The 23,580-nt window shown below is 25.3% G+C and overlaps 3 protein-coding genes and 2 long non-coding RNA genes across 7 annotated transcripts; 1 reads left to right on the forward strand and 4 right to left on the reverse strand.

Annotated features, from left to right (window-relative positions):
* Positions 1-1,080: 1,080 nt before the first annotated feature.
* Positions 1,081-4,332, reverse strand: LOC122854745 (putative uncharacterized protein DDB_G0277255). Its single transcript, XM_044155682.1, has 2 exons — positions 1,313-4,332; positions 1,081-1,242 (listed from the first exon to the last, which is right to left on the reverse strand). The coding sequence occupies exons 1-2, from the start codon at positions 4,150-4,152 to the stop codon at positions 1,149-1,151; spliced, it is 2,934 nt and encodes a 977-aa protein (XP_044011617.1). The 5' UTR covers positions 4,153-4,332; the 3' UTR covers positions 1,081-1,148.
* A 1,163-nt stretch (positions 4,333-5,495) lies between these two features.
* On the forward strand, positions 5,496-12,310 carry LOC122854746 (bromodomain adjacent to zinc finger domain protein 1A). Of its 3 annotated transcripts, none has more exons than XM_044155685.1 (6): positions 5,496-6,394; positions 6,466-6,604; positions 6,686-10,319; positions 10,479-10,595; positions 10,854-11,175; positions 11,537-11,785. In XM_044155685.1, the coding sequence occupies exons 1-6, from the start codon at positions 6,282-6,284 to the stop codon at positions 11,724-11,726; spliced, it is 4,515 nt and encodes a 1,504-aa protein (XP_044011620.1). In that variant the 5' UTR covers positions 5,496-6,281; the 3' UTR covers positions 11,727-11,785. The 3 variants fall into 3 exon arrangements, with proteins under 3 accessions (XP_044011620.1, XP_044011619.1, XP_044011621.1); XM_044155684.1 differs by having other exon boundaries at positions 5,497-6,394; positions 11,525-12,310; XM_044155686.1 differs by lacking the exon at positions 10,479-10,595 and having other exon boundaries at positions 5,497-6,394; positions 11,525-12,310.
* Positions 12,311-12,609: 299 nt separating this feature from the next.
* Positions 12,610-13,327, reverse strand: LOC122854747. The gene is made up of 3 exons (XM_044155687.1): positions 13,181-13,327; positions 12,809-12,985; positions 12,610-12,711 (listed from the first exon to the last, which is right to left on the reverse strand). The coding sequence occupies exons 2-3, from the start codon at positions 12,978-12,980 to the stop codon at positions 12,641-12,643; spliced, it is 243 nt and encodes an 80-aa protein (XP_044011622.1). The 5' UTR covers positions 12,981-12,985; positions 13,181-13,327; the 3' UTR covers positions 12,610-12,640.
* Positions 13,328-15,063: 1,736 nt separating this feature from the next.
* On the reverse strand, positions 15,064-16,982 carry LOC122854748. The gene is made up of 6 exons (XR_006373996.1): positions 16,760-16,982; positions 16,477-16,549; positions 16,142-16,227; positions 15,966-16,040; positions 15,547-15,892; positions 15,064-15,457 (listed from the first exon to the last, which is right to left on the reverse strand). It is a non-coding gene; the product is annotated as an uncharacterized LOC122854748 (long non-coding RNA).
* A 1,170-nt stretch (positions 16,983-18,152) lies between these two features.
* LOC122854749 lies at positions 18,153-22,378 on the reverse strand. Its single transcript, XR_006373997.1, has 3 exons — positions 21,587-22,378; positions 18,839-18,960; positions 18,153-18,757 (listed from the first exon to the last, which is right to left on the reverse strand). It is a non-coding gene; the product is annotated as an uncharacterized LOC122854749 (long non-coding RNA).
* Positions 22,379-23,580: the final 1,202 nt, after the last annotated feature.

A 23,580-nucleotide genomic window follows, 5' to 3' on the forward strand; every position in this document is an offset into this window, starting at 1 on the left:
CTAAAAGAAGTAAAAAAATCATCAACAACAAACTATTTCGATGTATACCAATTATTATCTAATAATATAATATTCATAAATTAGTTTTAAAATAAGTTTCTGAATTATCAAATAAAAAAAAACATTTATAAGTTATTTAATCAGACCACATGTTTGTTAATATTCATTGCACTACCTAATTATTTATATTTCATATTATTATTAAAATAAATCATAAAAAAAATATATATATATTGTCGAGTGTGTGCTAGAATTAATTTAAAAATAAATCTAGTCAAAACTTGTGACTTAAAAAAAAAGATTTATACAGTCAACATATAATACTGCCTTTTACCATGTTTAATCATTAACAACTTTTTTTTTTTTTTGTTTTATTTAAACAATAATATATATAAATTAAAAATTAAAAAAAAAAGCAATATCATTAAAGATTTTTCAATCCTTTAAACGTTTAAAATCAAAAACAATTTATTTTCAATGGAGAAAACAAAATTATATAATAATAAAATAATCTTGAATTTTCATGTTTTAACTGTTCATTTAAAATATTTAAACCTTTTTAATTCAAAATTTTTATATCAATTAGTATACATTGTTTTATTTAAGTAAATTTTTATTTTATTTTTTAAGTCATTCAATATAACAAATAATTAATACACTTTTTTCATAATAACCCTTGAACAATAATAAAAAAAAAAAAAAAAAACAATACCATCGTGATATAACTTTAGTTTATTGAAAAAAAAAAAAAAAAAAAAAAAATTATATACACATACTTATGTATACAATATATATAGGTATAGCATAAGCAACACTAAAATCACTGGCCATAAAATTATTTTTTTTTTCAGCCAAATATTTGATAAATTAAAAAAAAAAAAAAAAACAATTTTTTATTTATAAGCGAATTATAAAATAATTTTTGTCGCATTTCTTAATTTTTTAAAATTATTTATCAAAAAGACAGAATTAATAATAAACCTATAATATTAAAAAATGTATATCAATTTTGCAACCCGGATTTTTATATAAAAAAAAAAAAAAAAAAACAAATAATTTGTTTTAAAAAAAACACCAAGCTATACAAAAACAATATAATTATAATTTTTATAAAAATATTATTATTATTAATTATAATGATTAGTTTATTATTTAATATTACGTGATTTCATCATAAGCTCAAATCGTCTGTTTGATCTAACACCTTTTAAAATTTGTCGTTTATCTTCTTTCTTGGCTTGTCTGTAAAAAAAAAAAATCGAAATTATTTATAATTTTTTATCAGATAAAATATAATAATGATAAAACTTACATTTTTGTTGAAGTCACTTCTTTTGTAATAGCTTGTGTAGCATCTGTTTTTCGTAATTTAAAACCAAATTTATTATATGCTCCATTATTATTATTATTAACAATAGTTGATGGATCATTTGTAATAATTTTTCTAACTGGTTTAACAATTCCAACAGTTTGTCCATTTTTAGATATATTAACATTATTATTATTAGTATTATTATTAATTAATGCATTATGACGTACTTCAATTCTTTTTTTAGCATCAACAAGTGATTCCATTTGTGCAAATTTTTTTTGATGTATTTGTGCAAAATTTGGTATTTTTTTTGCTGATGATGTTATTTTATTATTATTATTAATATTATCAGGTTTTTTTTTTTCACAAGTTAACGATTGTCTTGGTTTACTTAAACGATTTGATGATTCATTTTGTGCTTTAACTGCACTTAATTTACCACGATTATCATTTACAACAGAATTTGAACGTTTTTTAATAATTGAATTTGGTGTTTTATTATTAATACTTAAATTAATCATTGATGTTGATCTTCTATTTATTTTATCATCATTTTTATTTTCATTATTTTTATTATTTTTGCATGATGGTGTTGCTTTTCTTGTATTTTTATTAACAATTACTTTATTAATTGTACTATTATTTAATTTATTTATTGATGGACTTTCAAATCTAACTTTACATATTCTTTTTTTTGATATTACATCATTATCATCATCATGATTATTATTATCAATACTTCTTTTAGTTGCACGTTTTTTAAGACTTGGTGTTTTAGGTTCTTCCAATTCATATGTATCATTGCTTTCTGAATCTTTTACTTTTGGAATAAGCTCATATGTATCATCTTTATTATCTTTATCAATTGATTTATTATTTATACTTGATGATAAAACATTATCTTTCATTGAATTTATTCCACTTATTTCAAATGTATTATTATTATCATCATCATCATCAGATATTAATGGAAATGATTCATTTTCAATTTCAATACTTTTATTGGCATTTGATCTAGTTAATGTTCTTGGTGATGATGTACCATAAAATGTATCAACACTTAAAATTGATGTTGAATGTAAATTTTGTGATTTACCATTTCTTTCACGAGGTGTTGATGATGTTAATTTATTATCATCATTTGTTAATAGTGCCAATTTTGAATTACGATGAAATCTTGATGTGATAACTGCCTTTAATGGTGTTTTTCCGACTGTATCATTCGATATTTCTTCATTAGACTCAATTTTCTGAATTGGATTTGGTGAATTTTTTGAACTTCTTGTAGTTATTTGTTTTAGTGGTGTTGTTGCAATAACTTCATCATCAGTTTTATTAAATGAAATTGTTCCAGATATTTTTTTTGGTGTCAATTTTTCTACTACAATTGGTGAATTTTTAGAGCTTCTGCTTAATCTTGTTGTTACACTTAATGTTGATACTGTATCTTCAACTTCATCATCTGTTATTTCTACAGTAGGGTTAGTTGTATTAAATGGAATTGGTCCAGAGCTTTTTCTTGGTGCTGGTTTTTCTACTGCAATTGGAGAGTTTTTAGAGCTTCTACTTGTTCTTGTAACAATTGGCTCTGGTAGTGTTTCAACATCTTCATCATTTGTTGATTCATCTTCAATAGACTTAGCTTTACCTATTGGAATTGGTCCAGAACTTTTTCTTGGTGATGGTTTAGAGCTTTTATTAAATCTTGTGACACTTGGCTTTGGTGGTGTTTCAACAACTTCATCATCTGTTATTTCTAAAGAAGGATTAGTTATATTAAATGGAATTGGTCCGGAATTTTTTCTTGGTGTTGGTTTTTCTACTGCAGCTGGTGAATTTTTAGAGCTTCTAGTTGATCTTGTTGTTACACTTAATGTTGATATTGTATCTTCAACTTCATCATCTGTTATTTCTACAGTAGGATTAGTTATATTAAATGGAATTGGTCCAGAACTTTTTCTTGGTGTTGGTTTTTCTACTGCAATTGGTGAATTTTTAGCACTTCTACTTAGTCTTGTCACAATTGGTTCTGGTAGTGTTTCAACATCTTCATCATTTGATGATACATCTTCAATAGACTTAGCTTTACCTACTGGAATAGGTCCAGAACTTTTTCTTGGTGATGGTTTTTTAATAACAATTGGTGATGTTTTAGAGCTTTTATTAAATCTCTTTTTTGCAATTGACTTTGGTGGTGTTTCAACAACTTCATCATCTGTTATTTCTACAGTAGGATTAGTTGTATTAAATGGAATTGATCCAGAACTTTTTCTTGGTGATGATTTTTTTATTGGACTTACAGCAGTAATTGGCTTTGATTTTGTTTTTGATGATAATAATGATGCTGATACTCTACGTAATAAAACTTGTGGTGTTTTTATATCATTAATACCATCATAAATTGCATCACTTGTTATATTTTTATTATTAATAACCAATTTTTTTGGTGTTACATTTTTTTTAGGTGTAATTTTTTTAACTTTTGTAGATTTTGATTTACGTAATACAATTTTAGGTGTTTTAGATTTTGGACTCAATTTTTTTCGTAATTTTGTTGTTGTATTTAATGATAATAATTTATCATTTGATTTATTTAATAATGATTCATCAGATGCTACTGGTGATGATAATGTTACTGGTAATTTACGTGGTGTTTTTGATAAACGTTCTGGTAACAAAGAATGTGTTTTTGGTGATCCAATATTAATTGGTGATTTTCTTGGTGTTTTTGTACTTCTATGTGGTGATAAAGTTACTGTTATTGGACTACTTTCTGGTGTTATATCAATCATACTTAATGAATTTCTTGTACGTTTATGAAGTCGACGTAAACCAATCATTTTACCAGTTGTTGTTGTTGTTGTTGCATACTTTTTTTTAGCAATTTTTTCAGAAACACTTGCAACTTCTTTGTCTTCACTTGTTTCATTATCATTAACAATTTGATTAATTAATTCATCATTTATTTTTTTTGATTGACTCTTCTTTTTCTTTTTACGTTCACGACTTTCTTTTTTTGTTTTATTTGATAAAACTGATGAATTATTTATCTCATTATCACTGGTTGTTGTTGATAAATTTACATTAGATACTTTAGCTATTTTACTTTTTTTTGTTCGTTTTTTTGGACTTGTTGTTGTCTTATCTAAATAATCTGAAGTATCATCAATTGTTGTTGTTGTTGTTGTGTTTGTTTTTCTTGTTGATTTATTATTTTTAATCATTTTTTTAACAGCTGAACGTGTTAAATGACTTAAACTAAATGATTGTTCAACAACCTCATCATCAGAATCACTTTTAATTTTAGTTTGGCGTGTTCTTTTTGATCTTAATGTTACATTTGGAGTTTCAGCATGTCTTGTTGTACTCATTGTCGTCTCCATTATGGATTCATCAGCATCTTTTATTATTAATTTTTCCATAAAAAAAAAAAAAAACAAAAAAAAATATATTAAATAAAATCATTATACCTATACTAAATTAATTTAAATAATATTAATAATAATAGTTCACTTAATTTAAATTAATAATAATAAAAAAAAAAAAAACAATAACAAATACATAAAATTTAAAGTTCAATGTGATGAATTTTATGTAAAAACCGCCAAAATAGACGCCATGTTTATTCATCAGCCCGCCCAAATTGTAACGTACTGGTGCACCAGGTATGCGTCAGCGTGTATATTACTGGCGTTTTGTCGGTTTTTTATTTTCATTATTTGACATTTAGTCATAAAAATATTAAATTAACAAAATAACATTAAACACTCACCTCTTCGTATTTTTCTTGTGGACATGATTGTCCCAATAAATTTATTAATCACTTAACAAAAAAAAAAAAAACAAATTACTCTTTTTTTTCTATTTTTTTTTTTTATTCAACACAGAGTGAAAATTATAACCACTTGAACGAATGAAAATAACCAAATGAGTCTCTTTTTTTAAATGCCGTATGTGGCGCTGTTTTAAAGGGCTTAATCATAAAAGAAAAATATTCCTAAAAATAAAATTAAATCTTTAAATATCCCTAGAGCTTGTGAAAACATTCCAATGAAAATCATAATTTAATTAATTATTGTTAATTATTTTTAATTAATATTAATTATAATTTAAACAAAAAAAATAATATATCTTTTTAAATTTTTTTATGGGACATGTAGAAAAAATAACAACAACAAACATCGCCATGACAATAGTGGCGCAATTCAGAACAATTCAGAACAAATTAGAATTTTCATTCCCTTTTCCCTATGAAGGGATAGTTTTTTACCCCTTAATTAAGCTTTATTTATATGTGTGTGTATATATGTGTGTATATATATATAAATAAATATCGTAAATTGTTTGTATGTATTAGGCGCCAGGTGTAAAATTACTTGGTGCAACACACATCGTAAATGTGGTTTATACAAAATGCGAGAGAGCATCATTTTTAACAAAAAAATTCGTGCATTGTCATGTGTCCATAAATAATTAGTTAATATTATTATTTAATTACAGTGAATATTTATTAGCAATATATACAACATTTATCGTAATCGTTTTTTTTTTTAATTAAATGATTAATTATTAATTATTTTTAATTGTTAAAAAAAAAAAAAAAACAAATTTACATTTTGGTTAAAAAAAAAAAAACATTTCTTTAACTAACATCGTCTTGGTTGGGTACAGGAGGCCCCCGCGGGTAAGAGAGCGTCAAGACGGTTGGTTATTGAATTGGAAAGAAAAAAAAAAAAAAAAAAACTACAATTAATTATAAATTTTAATAATGGAAATAAATACAATAACAAGTATTACTATTATTTAAAAAATTATCCAGTTATTAAAGACATCCACAAGTGTATTTCGATTGAAAAAAAAATTAAATCAATTTAATTGATTTAATTGTAATTCTAACGGTGTATATATAATCATATTGTCAATTCAATAAAAAAAAAAAAAAACTAAAACCTTCATACGCAACATAATAATGCCGTGGTTAAGGAAGAAGCCATTTCAAAGGCTTCATGTATCCTCTGATTATAGAGATGATGATGAAGTATTTCATTGTGAAGTTACAAATGAAATTTTTAAAGATTACAAGTTTGTATATTTTATTATTTATTATAAAAAATTATTAAAATATATTTTATATAATTAAATTATTATTACAGTGAATTTTGTGAACGAATTATTTTGTGTAATTCCACCATTTGGTCATGTAGCATCACTGGAAAAACTAATATGACATATGAGGAAGCATTTGTTTGTGAAGAAAATGCTAAAGAAAGCCTTAAAGAATTTCCAATGGAGGTTAATAATAATTTTCTTTTTATTATAATTATTTAAAATGTTTAATAATTATTATTTTAATTTGTTTTTTTCCTATTTCAGTTGAGAATACCAATATTATATCTTGCTAGTAAAATGAATAGAAGTTCATTTAGTGATATGATGGAAGATATTTATCAATTTGCACGTGATCGTTATTTTGTTGGTGAAATGGTTGAAGCTTGTTTTAAAGATGATACATGGTGTGATTGTCATATATTACAAGTTATTGAACCAACTGAAGAACAAATAAATACTTATAATAATAATGAAAAACAACAAAATTTACAAGATAATAATAAACAATATAATCCACCAGCAAAATTATTTAATTATGAAGTTGAACAACTTGATTGTGGTGATGATGATGTTACACAATTACATATTATTGATGCAACAAAAGTTAGAAGAAAAAAACAATTATTTACACGTGAACGTTGTAAAATTTTTTTACGTATGCTTTGTGAACAAAATAATCAATGTATATGGATTGTTAAAGATGAAATACAACGTAAATATGGTATACAAAAAATACGTTTTGATACAATATTTGCTGGTCCAATACCAAATTTTTCTGCAATGCCAAAAAGACCAGTTATTAAACAACAAAAACAAATTACACTTGATAGATTTTTAACTAATGATGTTACAAAACAACAACAACAACAACAAAATTCAAGACCATTAATTAAGACTGATCCATTGAGAAAATTAAATGATACTGGTTTACTTGTTAAAAAAAAACGTAGAACAAGAATAAATGGTAAATTTAAAGAAGCAATAAAAGCTAAAGCATTACAAGAAAAAGAAAAAAAAAAAGAAGAACGTATACAAATACGTGAAAAACAAAAAGAAGAAAAATTAAAACTTGCAGCACTTGCAGCATATGTTAGAGAATGGAATAAACCACGTGAAGATTTAGAATGTGAAGATTTACGTCAAATACCAACAGCAATACCAGTTAATTTTAAAATACCAAATAATAATTTTGGTAATTTTATAATGATATTAGAATTTTTACAATTTTTTGAAGATGAACTTGAAGTTAAATCATATTTTACAAATGGTGTTACAATTGATATACTTGAAAAATCAATGTTAATTAAAGAAGCATCAGGACCATGGTCAGATTTATTACAATTATTATTAGCAAATATATTTAAATATCAAGCTGAAGAAGAAGATGAAATACATGAATCAAATTCATCATCAAATGATATTAATGCAACATTTATGGATCATAAAGTATCATCAATGGCTGAAGCTGTTAAATTAGCAACAATAGCATCATCATGGTCACAAACACAACATGGTTGTCAATTATCTGAATTAACACTTGATCATGTTACATTAAGTGAAATATTACGTCAACATTTATTATCATCTGGTGGACGTATTGGTGATGTTGCATCAAAATGGCGTTATTCACAACGTGGTGGTTATACAAATCATGATGATCCAGCATTATATTTAAGAATTAATGAATCAAGAATATTACGTTGTCTTGGTCATCGTAGTGTTTGTGAATTTAATATTGATGATAGATTATGTATAACAACATGTTTAATTAATCAATTATTAACATTTGCATCAATAAGAGATGTTATTGAAGAACGTCATGATAAAATTCATCAAGCTAAACGTGAATTAAAATTATATTTATTAGCTGAACAAAAAAAAGAAAAAGAAGAAAAAGAAAAAGAACGTCTTAAAGAAAAAGAAAAAGATAAAGATAAAGATGATACAAATACAAATACAAATAATAAATTAATAATTAATGATGATAATAATGATAAACAACAAAAAAAAACACGTGGTAGTAGTCGTGAAGAAGATAAAAAACGTGATGATTATGAAAATAAAATTATTGATTTACGTTTAGCAACAAAAGATGAACAAATGATGGTTTATTTAGGTAGTGATCGTGCATACAGAAGATATTGGCGTTTTATATCAATACCAGGTTTATTTGTTGAAAATGAAGTACAATATTCAAATAAATGTTTACCAGATGGTACACCATATTTACCAGAATTATTAGATAAAGATGCTGCTGATATATATCTTAAAAATAAATTTGAAGATGAATTGAGTGATAAAGAAAATACATTTAATAAAAATAAAAAAAATAATAAAAGTGGTGGTGGTGGTAAATTATCAACAAATAAAAAAGATGATATAAGACGTAATTTAATGGCTTGTACTGATAGTAAAGATTGTCCAGTACATTGTAAAAGATCTAGTGTAACATGGAGTTTTTTTAGTAATGAAAATGACATTGATAATTTAATACAAAATTTAAATATACGTGGTATACGTGAAGGTGAATTAAAAAATAATTTAATCAATGAAATTGATAGTATTAAATCAATTATTAAAAATTGTCCAATATACAAACTTAATCCAGATATATATCCACCAGAAAATTATATTAATAATAACAACAATAATAATAATAATAATAAAAATAAAAAAACAAAAATTGAAAATACAAATTTAAATTTTCCACCAGAAATGAAAATTGATGAAGTTATGGAATTAACATTACGTGATTATGTTCTTGATTTAGAAGATAAAATAAAAGCTGGTTGTTTAGGTTCATTAAAAGTTAAAGATCGTGAATTATGGAGACGTGAAATAACAAATCCAACATATACAACAACAACAGATGAAGATGTTGCAACAAATTCATTAGTTGATAAAATTAAAATGGAAACAAGAAGTCGTCCTGGTACACCTGATTCAGAAGTTGGTAGTGGTTCTGGTAAATTATATAGAGATCCTGGTAAATATCTTGGACCACCAGGTGATAATGATATACAACCAGATATAAAACAACAAAATAGTATTAAACAAATGGCCAAGGTTATACTACAATTATTACATGCAATTGAACCAAAATATTTAAAAAAACCACTTGGTAATGATGAAAAAGATAAAAAATCACAACTACAACAACAACAATCACAACAGCAACAATCACAAGCACAATCACAACAAACACAATCACAACAACATCAACAACAACAGCAGCAGCAACAACAACATCATCAACCACATAATGTAAATGAAGAATTAATTGAACGTTGGGAACAATCATTATTAGCATCAACAAGTTGGTCACAATTATTTTTACATTTAAGTACAATGGAAAATAGTGTTGCTTGGGGAAGAAGCGCATTAAATGCACGTTGTCGTATTTGTCGTAAATGTCGTGATGCTGAAAATATGTTACTTTGTGATGGTTGTAATAAAGGACAACATTTATATTGTCTTAAACCAAAATTAACATCAGTACCTGAAGGTGATTGGTACTGTAGTATATGTAAACCCAAGGAAACAAAACCTAAAAATAAAAAATCTAAAACAAGAAAAAATTTTGAAGATGAAGATGATGATGAGACTGTTATTACTAAATTTACAAAAAATCGACTTATTGATGATGAAGATGAAGATGAAGATGATAATAATAATGATGATGATGATAATAATGAAAAACATCTTGAATTATATAAAACAAATAAAAAACAAGAATTATGTTCTGGTTGTGGCTCAACTGGAAATTTAATTGCATGTGATACATGCCCAAAATTATATCATCTTGATTGTATTGAACCACAGCCATTATCAAGAGCACCACGAGGACGTTGGTCATGTTTTAATTGCAAAAATTCACGTAAAAGTGCTCCAAAAATTGGTATGTATAAAAAAAAAATACATTAATTAATCATATTTATATAAAAATTAATTAAATATATTCGATTTATCTAAAAGACAAGTAAAAACAAAAAATTATGCATGTGTAAAGAAAAAAAAAAAAAAAAAGGGCTTAGAATTGTGTATACTGTGTTGTTAGTGAAAGGTCGCGAGCGTGAAAAAGAGACAGAAAGGTCATGTGCTGCAGCAGCACGTACTCGAATCCATGGCTTCGCCAAGAGTCTTCTGAGTACAGATACATCAAGTTGGTGGGATGGTCTGTATTTATTAAATAAAAAAAAAAACAAACCAAAACGTAAAAAAAAATCATTTAACGTGTATCCATGTCATTAAATAACCGCGCGTAACCAATTTTTGCAAGTAGATTTTTTTTTTTTTTTTGTAATTAATATAATTAGAAATATATAAGTATCATATTAATTTTCCAACATCACACTAATTACTAATGATCCTCAACATAATGATAAAAAAAAAAAAAAATTGATTAATTAATTAAATTTATATTTGATAATAGATACAAGTAATTCTGAAGAAACAGAAACAAGACAAACAAGAAGATCAGCAAAACGTGCTGCAGCTGTACAAGATAAATCACTACATGAACTTTTAAAAGATGTTATGCATCATCGTGATTCATGGCCATTTTTATCACCAGTTACAATTGATGAAGTACCAGATTATTATGATTTTATTAAAAAACCCATGGATTTTGGTACAATTAAAAAAAAACTTGATAATGGAAATTATGAAAAAAATTCACAATTATTTTTCAATGATATACAATTAATATTTGATAATTGTCATGCATATAATAAGGAACACAGTGCTGTTTACAAGTGAGTATTTTTTTAAAATATTTAATCCAAAATCCTAGGTTCGGATGCCAGAGATTTATTTTAATCGTTTTATTTTTTATAACTAACATAAATTGATATATTAGGCAATGTGCTAATAATAAACAAATTTAAAAAAAAAGCCCTCAATATTTAATTAAAAATGCATGAGTTGTTGAAAAAGGAAAAAAAGAAAAAAAAAAAAAACACTAATCCTATTAATTATATTTGCATGTAATTGTTAAAATAACTTGAGTGAATTTTTAAATTAAAAATTCCGCAATCTTTGGCCTCCGAACGGTCATAATTACATGATAAAATGATATATAGACAATGTTTTTCTGAAAATTAGTTATGTTCACAGGGCTGGCATAAGATTATCAAAATATTTTGATAAAAAATCAAAAGACATGGGAATAAATTGTGGTGATGAAGTTGCAGTAACAACAACACGTAGATCTGGTGGATCACAAGCTAAAAAATTCAAGGAAGATTCTGAGCATAATAAACATGATAGTACTGATAAACAAATTAAAATTAATGGAAACAGATAAAAAAAAAAAAAAAAATATATAGTTAAATATGGCATCAAAATATTTTCACAAAAATTTAAACAATAAGACGATTTAAAAAAGAAAAAAAAATGTATTTTTTATTTTTTTTTTTAATTTAATTTTTTATGTTTTTTCACATTCCACAAATTATATCATTTATTAAGTTGTTTTTTTTTTTTTTTTTTGTTCTGTCAACTGTTAAGATACTCAGTTGTAAGTGTGGATCCCTTGGAAAAACTTTTTCTTTTTTTTTTGTTAATTTTAATTAGGATTCATGCAGTATTATTACTTGGATTTTTGTAGTTTTAAAAAACATGAAATTTGTATTTCAATGCATAAAAGACTTGCAAAAAAAAAAAAAAAAAAATTCAAATTGAAACATTGCTTAAAGTACTAGTTTTTAGTTAATTTAACTTTTTGTTTATTTATATAATTTTTTTGTCGTTGTGTTTTAATAAAACTGCCTACAAGAAAAAAAAAAAATCAATTCAATTAATTCATATTTTGTAGTTTTTTTTGTTTCATTAAATCTGGTGTACTTAACAAGCTTGACTGTTAATTAATTTTCTTTTTATTTTGGCTGGGCCTCTGACAAAATTAGAGTACAAAAAAAAAAAATAAAATAAAATAAACAAGTGTATTATTGTTATTCTCAAAAAAAAAAAAAGAAAAAATTGTAATGTCAGTTTTATACTATCACAATTCGATAATAATAATAATAATAAATAAAATGCGAGAAAATCAAATAAATAAATAAAATATTAAATTTTATCGTTAATCATTCAATCAAATTTATTACTGAATAATTACAATTTTTAAATTCATATTGTTGACGTTGATTATTGAATTATTTCTACCAAGAAATTTATTATTTTTTTATTTCAACAAATTTTTAATAATTTTTTTTTTCATCATTAATGATGTGTTCCAGCGTACTCTGCTTCTCTTATTTTACGCCATTTTTCAACATTTTCAGGTGAATTAACTGCAAAGTAAATTAATAAAAATTAATATTCAATGTTATTATAGCTTTTTTTTGTGAATATTTATAAAATACAAGAAAAAATAAAAGATATATTTACCTGCTTGTGTAATTTTGTAGAAGATTGGAACACAGACAATGAGACCAGCAATCCAATATCTAGTTAACCAGGCGTGTTTGTAATAATGTTTGTATGGAAAGTTAACCATCTTTGCTGTCAATGTATAAGGAAACTTCATGTTACGTTCCTTGGAAATTGGAGCATCAGCCATTCTGTCTATTAAATTAAAAATATCAAATATGATAAATTATATGTCATTATTATTTTGTTGAAAATGAATTATATAAATTAATAATTTTTCCAACATGTCATAAATAAAAACGACAATAAAGGGTTTTCATTGTACAATATGAAATTATAATTTTAGAAAAACTATATTATATGAATTAAATAATATATAAACCAACTTACTTTGTTATTTTTAACAACTTTAAGTTAATTAAACAGTGCAAATACAGCACAAAATAAAAATGTCTGATTAATTTTTTTTTTTTTACAGCAAACGTGAGTTATGTAAACGCGTTGGGTTTGTGTTTGTGTAATTGTGTGGTGTGTCGGTGTGTGTGATAAATTATTGACGACAATTTTTGATTAACAAGGTGAATTTCTATGTAATTAAAATCGAATTAAAAAGACGACATATCGAAGAAAATTAACAATTGAATTGGGTTAAATTTAATAATTTTTTAAATTGCATTAATATTGCATCATTTGTTAATTTAAAAAAAGGTGAAAAAATAAAAAAATAAAGGGCGATGTACACTGTTGGATCGCTTCTGCCATTTGACACATCGAAAATTCCCTATGAAAAAAGCCTATGTTATATTCAAAATTTAAATTATTTAGCAGTGTTTCACAAAATAAACCAGTAAAATTATAAATAAAATTATGAATATATTAATAACGAAACACATTTATACTTACGAAAATAAAAAATAAAATAAAACACTGTATTGTTATTACACATGCGCTAAATCTTCAAATGACACACGAAATACAAACGATTATCATTAGCAGCTATTGTTAGCGAGGCGCTGAAAAACCGAAATTAGATTCAACATATTAATAAATTTTTAAATACTTGATAAACAAGTGAAACGAAATAAAAAGATATTGATCATTTATACCAGCGCTAAAAGCAGCAGAAAAACGTGAAAAAAAATAAAAAAGTATCAGATATTTACTTGCGCTCAAATTTAATTTAAAAAAAAAATAGTTTCAAAAATTAATTTACAATTTTGTGAATTATTGTGGTAAAGTGCGTTCAACAAGAAAATACTTAAATTTAAATACTATAAAAATAAATATATAAAAACCTGAGAAGAGATAAAAAACCTGAAAAGAAATAAAATAAACATTCTAATTTTTACGAGAAAAAATAAAACAATGTCACATTCGAAATCCATTTCTGCAAATATCTGAAACACATCCTATTCACCCCCGTCTACTCTGTTTGAGATAGACAGGTTGATGTGCACACCTTGATCAATCAACTACCACCATTTATCCTGGTTATTCAATTTTATAATTATAAAAAAAAAAAAAGGTGATCAAGGTGAGCTACGAGTTACAAAAATATATGAAATATATAAATATTGGGAATAATTATATCAAGTAGCTTGAGAGAATTATAACATGAATTCTTTCGAGTTACAAGCTCGTTGACGCACTTTACCCTGAGGGATTGGTTAAAAAAGTGACCAGAGGGCCTCTTACCTTTTTTAGAAGTTCTTGGAGGCAGCATTCAAATGCACCAATGCTTATGTGCGGAAAAACTCCATGAAGGCTAAAGGATGCCTGCACTCCATGTAGTTCATGGGATGAATCAATTGGATCAGCAACAGTTTCAATCATCATAAACAAAACTATCATCACCATCAATTTTTTAACTGCTTTTTACCACATCTTTTTCAAATACACTTTTCACCACCATACCAACAATATTGTTTATAAAGTACTTGTAAATAAAGTTTTTGATTTTATATTGACTTCACTTGATGATAAACTACTTGATTGGTTTATTATGTAAAAATTATAATAATAATTTGTATAGTTTGTAGAGTACTTGTAAATAGAGTTTTTGTTTTTATATTAACTGAATAAAATTGAAAGTTATTTTAACATAACATTCTTCTGATAATTATTCACTTGATGACGAACTACTTGATTGATTGATTATTCAAAAATTATAATAAATTGAAATATTATTATACTGTTATTATGATTTAAAAGTAGTTGATCAATTTAAAAAAAAAAAAGGTCTCGAGATGGTTGGGTGGGTGAGTTGATAATATACACGTAGTTGCTATAGCGGCGAGCTCTTTGATGTATACAAGCTCTTGAATAGAGGAGAGGCAAGCCATTTGCTAGAGGCAGTATATTCTTATGCTCTCTGATGCTCACAGCAGCTCTCAACTCTCATAGTCTCATATTGTTATTTATAAGCATCACTATAACACTTTATCAGAGACAATTTCAATAAACATTAGCAAATGTTGAACAATAACAACAACAATAACTGGTACATGAGAGAGTCAATAATACCAGCACCATGTGATGTTGTTGATTATTCTTCCAGTAACAAATAGATTTAATCATATGAGATGACAAGTCATGAAGAGTCATGAATACCACCAACATGAATGATACATTAGAGTTAACAGCATGATAATAAATGACACCAACAGCCTGTGATTGATAAAGTAAATGAAAGATTAAGTTTTATGATAAAATCTGATTAGACAATTAATGAGGTGGTGGATTTCATTGAAACCTACCATTTATTAAAATTCAATTGTACGTGCAACATGTAAATAATTAAGTAATGTTTTTTCATAATCAGGGATTCATCATTATTGAAGCATAAGCATATCATGTAGATGGTATCGATACTTGTTGCTGGTTCAACTGGATGATTTTTGATGATTGTTAAATTGTCAATTAGTTTATAAACAATTTGATTAATTTTTAAAATACACTTGCTAACACAAAGTATGAACAATGATGCATCTAATAACACTTTCAACACTATAATCATTTGCTTGGTATTGTTCATCAAGTATTATATATTGGCCTGTTAGAACATTGTACAGGTATTTTTGCCCTCAACTAAATTTAATGCAACTGTAATGACAAATTATTAAATTATTAATAGATAAATACTTTTATTTGTGAAGAATAAAATAAAATAACTTACTACGCTCCAAAATGATTTTGGCTCAAATGACAAACCATACTCAGAATTGTTCAACTTTGAAATATTTATGAACATCTGTAATTTTTATAACAATAATCATTGACTAGAAAGTTAAACAAAGAAAAAAAATTTAATTATAATAATTTATTATTAATAAATAAAAAGTTATTCAATACCGCTTTTTGTTTAATGAAAAGTCAAGACTTTTGTCGCTTGTCATGTCATGTCATTCTTTCCAAATATTTTTTGATTTTTTTAACATCTGTAACATAAAATATTAATAAATACATCAATTTGTGTTGGGATAATTTATATTTTATTTTTATTAATCAATAATGCATGTTTAATAATTATTGGTTGTAAAATTTGTAAGTTAATATGCTATGACTAAGAAACCTAACCTCAAATTTGTTGATACACGATAATTAATTAATTATTTATAATTTTAGTATTCTTTATACGTATTACTCATTATTTGATAAAAACAAAGTTAATAATACAATTTATTTACCTGTTGTCATGTTTTGTTGTAAATGTCATGGCATCTATCCAGGCTTGACAACTTTTGAAATATCCAGGCGATTCTGTAATTTTTTTTAACAAATATGTTTAAATAATATTTGTTAATAATTTTTTATAATAATAAATGTCATTCGACTTGCAACGACAAAGGAACCTAACCTCAAATTCAGTTTTGCATGATAATTAATCAATTATTTATAATTTCGCTATTGTTTATACGAATTATTTGTTGTCTGACGAAAACAAAGCTAATAATAATAAAACATGTTTACCTACGGTCATTTTGTTAATGAAAAATTCTATGGCGTCCTCTCATGACCCGGCCGCTTTCGGGCACTTTAAACAATATCAATTTGTAGCTAAAATACGTGACATCTAGCCATAATTTTGCACTCAAATGGTAGCCAGCGAGTTAATAAACTGATTTATTATAAATTAACAATTAATTGTTGCAATTTATTGTTAAATAATTACTGTAAAACAGGAGCACGTCAACACGTCATATTTTTTTTTTTTCAACTGAAAATATTTTTTATGAGAAAGTCATTAGATTTTTAGAAAAAGATTGCAGCGCCGCCACACGTCGGGAATATAAACTATCGCCAGTCGGTAAATTTTATTAAACAAGTTAATATTCCGACCGTATAGGGGCGCTGTATTTCTAAATTTTCAATTTTTTTAATTTATGATTTTAAATTTATTATTTTATTGATGTTTAAATGTTTTTTTATTGTTATAAGACAACAATAAATTTAATTATAATTATTATTGCTTACCTGAGACAATTTTAGATTGTAAACGAACAGATTTTTGTCGAGACTTGTTCAACTTTTTAATATCCAAGAGTGTCTGTAATTTTTACAACAAAAATATTTTAGCAACAATTTAAATAAATAAAAAAATTAATTATAATAAATAAAGGTATTCAATACCTTTCTTTATAACTGAGTGCTAATTTTTTCTTCCAGAAAATTCCTGCTCATTGTTTTGTTGTATCTATAAACATTGAATCATAATAAATACTCGAAATTTTTCAAATTTATTATTTAGTTTATTATTTTGATAAATTAATTTTTTATTTTCAATATTCATATATATATATTTATATTTATACAACAAAAGCTGATCTCAAATTTGTTTATTGACTGTTATTATTTTTTATTCAGTATTGTATTGTCGTTTTATGCTTTTTCGTAATTAATTTTTAACAAAAACAAACTAATAAATAATCATTATTATTTACCTGAGACTATTTGTATTGTAAAGGCTCTCGTGTCAATAAAAACCCAGGCACTTTGTCAGTTGTCACAACATTTATCCATATAATTCCTAGTCATACTTCGATTGTATCTATGAACAATAAAGAATAATTAATTAATATTTTAATGTTTTTTTTGTTAATGATTTTAATATAAATTTGTTGCAAAATAGATTTACGATAATAACAAAAAGGCAATCTCGAAGAATTATTTCTATCTATTAATCTACTATTTTTTAGGCTTTCAATTTATTATTTGATTTTTTTATTTACCTGAGACAATTTGTGATTGGAAATGTACTGGTATATATCCAGACTTGTTCAACTTTAAAATATTCAATGCTATCTGGAATTTGTATAACAAAAATATTTTAGCAGCAATTTAAATAAATAAATAATTTATTTAAAATAAAAAAAAGATTTAAAATACCTCTCCGGGTTCAATAAAAAAGCAAGACTTTTTTCACTCGTAAATACATTAAATTCTTAGTCATTTTTTTGTTGGAATATTAATTCTTATTTAATGTTTATAGATTGGCAAATGTTGAACAATGACAACAATAAATGGTACACAGTAGAGAGAGCATGAGAGCCAATAATACCAGCACCATGTGATGTTATTACTTGCTTCAGTAAAAGATTGATAAATCATATCACACAATTTCATTTCAACTTGACATGTTTTAGATTCAATTGCACTTGCAAAATGTTGATAATCTCATGGCTCATTTCGCCGCTGGTCCAAGTGTAGCAGTTTTTGATAATTGTTGAGTAGTTTATAAACAATTTGATTAATTTTAGGCACTTGGTAACTCAAACTAAAACCAGCGACGTTCACCTTATGACACTTTTAATACCATAATCATTTGCTTGGTATCATTCATGTTGTATTTAAGCATTCAAGGAGTCCTGAGTGTTGTGAATAGAGCAATTATTCTCTTGTCATATTCTTTCTCTTTCATTATGTTAATCTGGTATTACGTGTATATTGACCAGGATAAATTTGATGCAACTGTAACAATAAAATATTAAATTATTATTGAGTAAATACTTCTATTTGTAAAAGAATGAAATATAATAACTTATACTGTACTCAAAAATGATCTTGGCACCAATGACAAACCACTTTAGCCATTTTTTCAGTCCCATTTTTAAGAATGTTGTTGGATTAATTACATAAGTACATCAGATATTTTAGCCACTCTCGTTATATATCTGTAAACAATAAAAATATTAATGAAAAATTATGTTACAAGTATTTGTCAAATTGGAGTAGTTATTAGCAACAAAAAAAGAGGAAGTGAAAGTGACATTATTAAATTAATGGTAAATAAATAAATAAATGATGATTTAACAAATAAATAAATAGTAAATGTATAAAAAATAAATGAATAAGCAATAATTTACCAAAACAACAGTAAAAAAATTGAGTTTCAAAGTAAATAAATGGACTCTTAACACTGACAATAATAACTGACTAAGCCCTCGAACAATGGGAAATAATTGTTGGCATATTTTACATTTTTATGATCGTTGTTAATAAAAAAACTCATTGTTATACAACAAGGATGCTACAAAAATGCTATAAATAATTAATATTTATCGATCAATTGATAATTTCTGTCTTTATAAAAAATGACAACCTAATCTCGAATTGATATATTTTTTTGTCACTATTGTCACTATTGATAATAAAAATTACGTAGTTATGTTTGTTTATGCACTAAATATTTTATAACAATGAAAAAACCTGATATTTACGTTTTATTTTGTCTATTATTCAATTTAATATTTGCCTTTGTCAGCTCCAAGAGCTTTGACATGTCCATTAATTTTTGACAAAATTTACAAAAGTCAGCAATATATTATATATCATTTTGTGTTCATAATAATTTAATTAATCGATTTAATAACAATTTATAATTGTTTAACAATTATTATAGCAAAAATAAGTGTAAAAAATCACGACTTTATTTTCAATTTAACAAAGTCGCGGCCATTTTGGATTTAAGAAAAATTCATAGCGTCATCTAGTTAAAAATTACTGACTATATTTGTCGATAAGTGAAATTTTTAATTATCAATAAGTAGAATTGATTCTGAAATTTAAATTTGAAATAAATCGCGATGTAATATTAAATTAGCTACAAGCTTTTTCGTGTGTATACATGAACAAAGCAATTTTTTCGATTCTAAATTTAACAGTTATTTCTTGAATAGCATCCTAAAAGGAATGAAATTATTTTGAATAATTAAATTACGATGATAATATTGTGATGTAATTAATCAAATTAAATATACGTACAACTCTAATAAATATGAGTCATCGTGTTCTTCCGTAGACGTATTTCCGTACACGTATTTTCCCGTACACGTATTTCCGTACATGCGCCGGAAATCTGTAGTCACATGACTCATAGACGACAGCGACGCCTTTTTTTTCCATTTTCAGAAAGTTCAGTCCGGAAAATTTTTCGGTCAGTTCGTGTTCAGTTCTCGCGGTGTGAACACGCACGGTTTGGTACTCTACAATAAAATCGAAGTGTGGTTAAAGTATTTGCACGTGCAGCCTCGTGGTTTTTTATCTAAAATTTGTAAGTTCTTTAAAATAATTTTAAGTTTGGTTAAAGGGTTTTTATTATAAAAAAAATTGTATTTTAAAATAAGTTATTTATTTAATAAGTTAAAATTATTTTAAACATTTACGGTTACAATTAATTGAAATTATCGCGTGGGAATTACTTTGAGGTTTTTAATTAGAGTCTTTAAATGAAATGTGCATAATTTCTTTCTCTTGATTCATGGTTTTTCGTTAAAAATTTTCAAGTTTAGTTAAAATTATTTAAAACTGTATATTGCACGTGTTTAATTATTTTTTCGGTAAGGTAAAATCATTTCAAAAAGTTTGGGTTAGAATTATTTAGAATTATTACGCGGAGATTACGTCGTGGTTTTTATTTGAAAAAAAAATTCGCAAGTGTCTTTAAATGTAAATTAAACGCATATTTATTTCATCATTAGATCGTGGCTAACCAAGAAGTATATATAAAATTGTTTCGAATTGTTCAAGAATAAATTTTTTTCGCTTTTAAATTTTATAAAATAAAGTACTCTATTTATATTGGTAATTTGTCAAATTAATTTAGAAAAAATATCAATTAGTTGAAATCATTTGTCTGGGAAAATATCTCTTGAAATTTGTTCGAGCACGTTTTTTTCATTCCGGTTATCATGCTGCGCGCGATTTTACAAATTTTGCTTGCCTCGCGACGAATGACTCACCTGAAGACAGAGATAGTCCTGGTGAGTCATAGAAAAAAAGCGACCTCTGGGCTCCGCATAAACTAGACAATCCTAGAAAAATTTAGTCAGTCGTTGGTTTTTGCGGAGTGAACACGTTCAGAATTTTCCGTTGTTTAAAATAATTTTAAAAGTGGGGTTAAGAATATTCGAAATTATTGCACGTGCATTAGAAATTTTTTTTTTTTTTTTCGATTAGTTAAAATAATAATTTTTAAAGTTTTTGGTTAAAAGTATTTAAAGCTGCTGCACGTGCAGCCTCGTGGTTTTTTAAAATAATTTACAAGTTTGGTTTAAAGTATTAAAAAGTATATAGTAAACGTGTAGCCTCGCAGTGTTTTATTATAGAAAAAGCGCAAGTGAGTTTAAATGTGAAAAATATATTTTATAAAAAAGTGAAAGTGTTAATTAGTGATAGTGATAGTGAAATAATAAATTATTATTTTCTTTTTACACTTTTTTCGCGATGAGTATTCAAAGTGTAAAAAGAAAATGATAATTTATAATAAAAGTTCTGGATGTATGTGAGTGTAAAAAGTACCTGTTGTTTCTGCTGGAAATCATCTACATGGCTTTGCTGAGAGGACTTGACCAGACTTAATTGGGTTATTGGAGCATATATACCTCGAGAACTGCTAGCTGCCATAAGGTAAGTTCCTCTAGATCACCACTGACTAGTTGTAATTATTAACCCATCCCGGAAAAGTGCTTTAATATCCTTGAAGTTATACAAAAAATTGTTGCTGTATTTTTTGAAGCTTCTTGTCGTTCCAAACTATTATTATTTTATTTGTTACTTAGATTCATTTTGACTGTTTTTTACAATAATTATATTCATTCATTTTTCATGCCAATTTAAATGGTTGTAGTGTGAAAGTCAAACTGGATCAACCCTGTCTTTCTCAAACAGAGTAGACGGGGGTGATTAGGATGTATTATTATCTATCGTGACAATTTATAATAAATAAATTATCACCCTTTTCAATTTGCCATGTATGTTAGTATATAAGGTTTTTTTTTTCGTTGATATCAAATGCACTTTTCCATAAATAATATTAAGATTTTTTTAATATCTGATATTGAATCACTCAATGAATTACCAGATATTAATAGATCATCAGTTGAATAATTTTTAAATCTTTATCATTCATATACTGTTTCACAATTTTTAAATGGACAATTAAAAATTGATTGTGTACGTGTTTTTAAATCATCATTTTCATGTGTGAAGCATCTGTATTTTACCAGCACGTTTTTTAAAATCATTTTCTGATCTACTTAGTGATATTTCTCTTGTCTCAGCTCCAACAATTGAATTTTTATTACTATAGCTGGGCATTTTCTTGATTCTTTTGTACTACGGAAATTATAACTTGATGCTGCTGCTTGTTTATTATCTGTTGAACTTCTTGCATTAATATAATTATCAACACAATTTTTCGAAATCATTTTTGATCTATTTTGTGATTTTTCTTTTTTCTCAACTCCAACAATTAAATTTTTATTATTATTGCTTGACTTAATGACTTTTAAAACAATCGCTTGTTGATGTTAAATAATTACTGTTTCTAATTTTGCGAGAATTTTATTCTTGAACCTTTTGTACGGAGTAGTTTATTATTTAATGTTGCTGATGATCTTTCATAGCTGCCAATTGAAAATTTATCAATTCTTAAATTTGAAATTGGTATATCAGACTTTAAATCATTAATTTCTTCTGATAATAATTTTTTATCTTGTTTATTTTTAATATAATTACCAACACGTTTCTCTAAATCATTTTTCGATTTACTTTGTAATTTTTCTCGTTTCTCAACTTCAACAATTGAATATTTATTATAGCTTTGAATAATTACTGTCTCTCCTTCTTTAAGCATTTGTCCTGGATCTTTTTGGAAGTTTATTACTTGATGTTATTGCTGATGACTTTTCTTTATTGTCGTTAAAAAATTAGGCTTTAGATATATATTAGGCTTTGAAACACTAATTTTTGATGATACTAATTTATAAACTGTTCAAGTTCTGGCATTAATATAATTACCAACACAATTTTTAAAAATCATTTTTGATTTATTTTTTTTTAATTTAATTTTTCTCTTGTCTCAACTCGAAAAATTGAATATTTACTATTATTGCTTGGCATAATAACTTTCGAATTGATTGCTTGTTGATGTTGAATAATAACTGCCTTTTTTTAATTACTTAATGATGACGATACACTATTTTTTTTTTTTTCTAAAACTTGATGATGTTGCTAAAATACTGTCATTAAATATAGACATTGATAATAGTTATTTTAAAATGATTTCGTTCCTCAAGAGTATTTGATAAATGATTGAAATGAAATTTTACTTATACATTTTTCTAACTGTCTCAACTTCAACAATTGAATTTTTATTATTTTTGCTTGATATAATAATTTTTGAATCACTTGCTTGTTGATGTTGAATAATGATTAGAATTTTTGTAATCTTGCTCTATTGAAATTGATTATATCTTGTTATACCTAATGCTATCAATTACATTACTTGATTT

Source organism: Aphidius gifuensis, linkage group LG4 (genome assembly GCF_014905175.1).
Source record: "Aphidius gifuensis isolate YNYX2018 linkage group LG4, ASM1490517v1, whole genome shotgun sequence".
NCBI classification, from domain to species: Eukaryota; Metazoa; Arthropoda; class Insecta; order Hymenoptera; family Braconidae; genus Aphidius; species Aphidius gifuensis.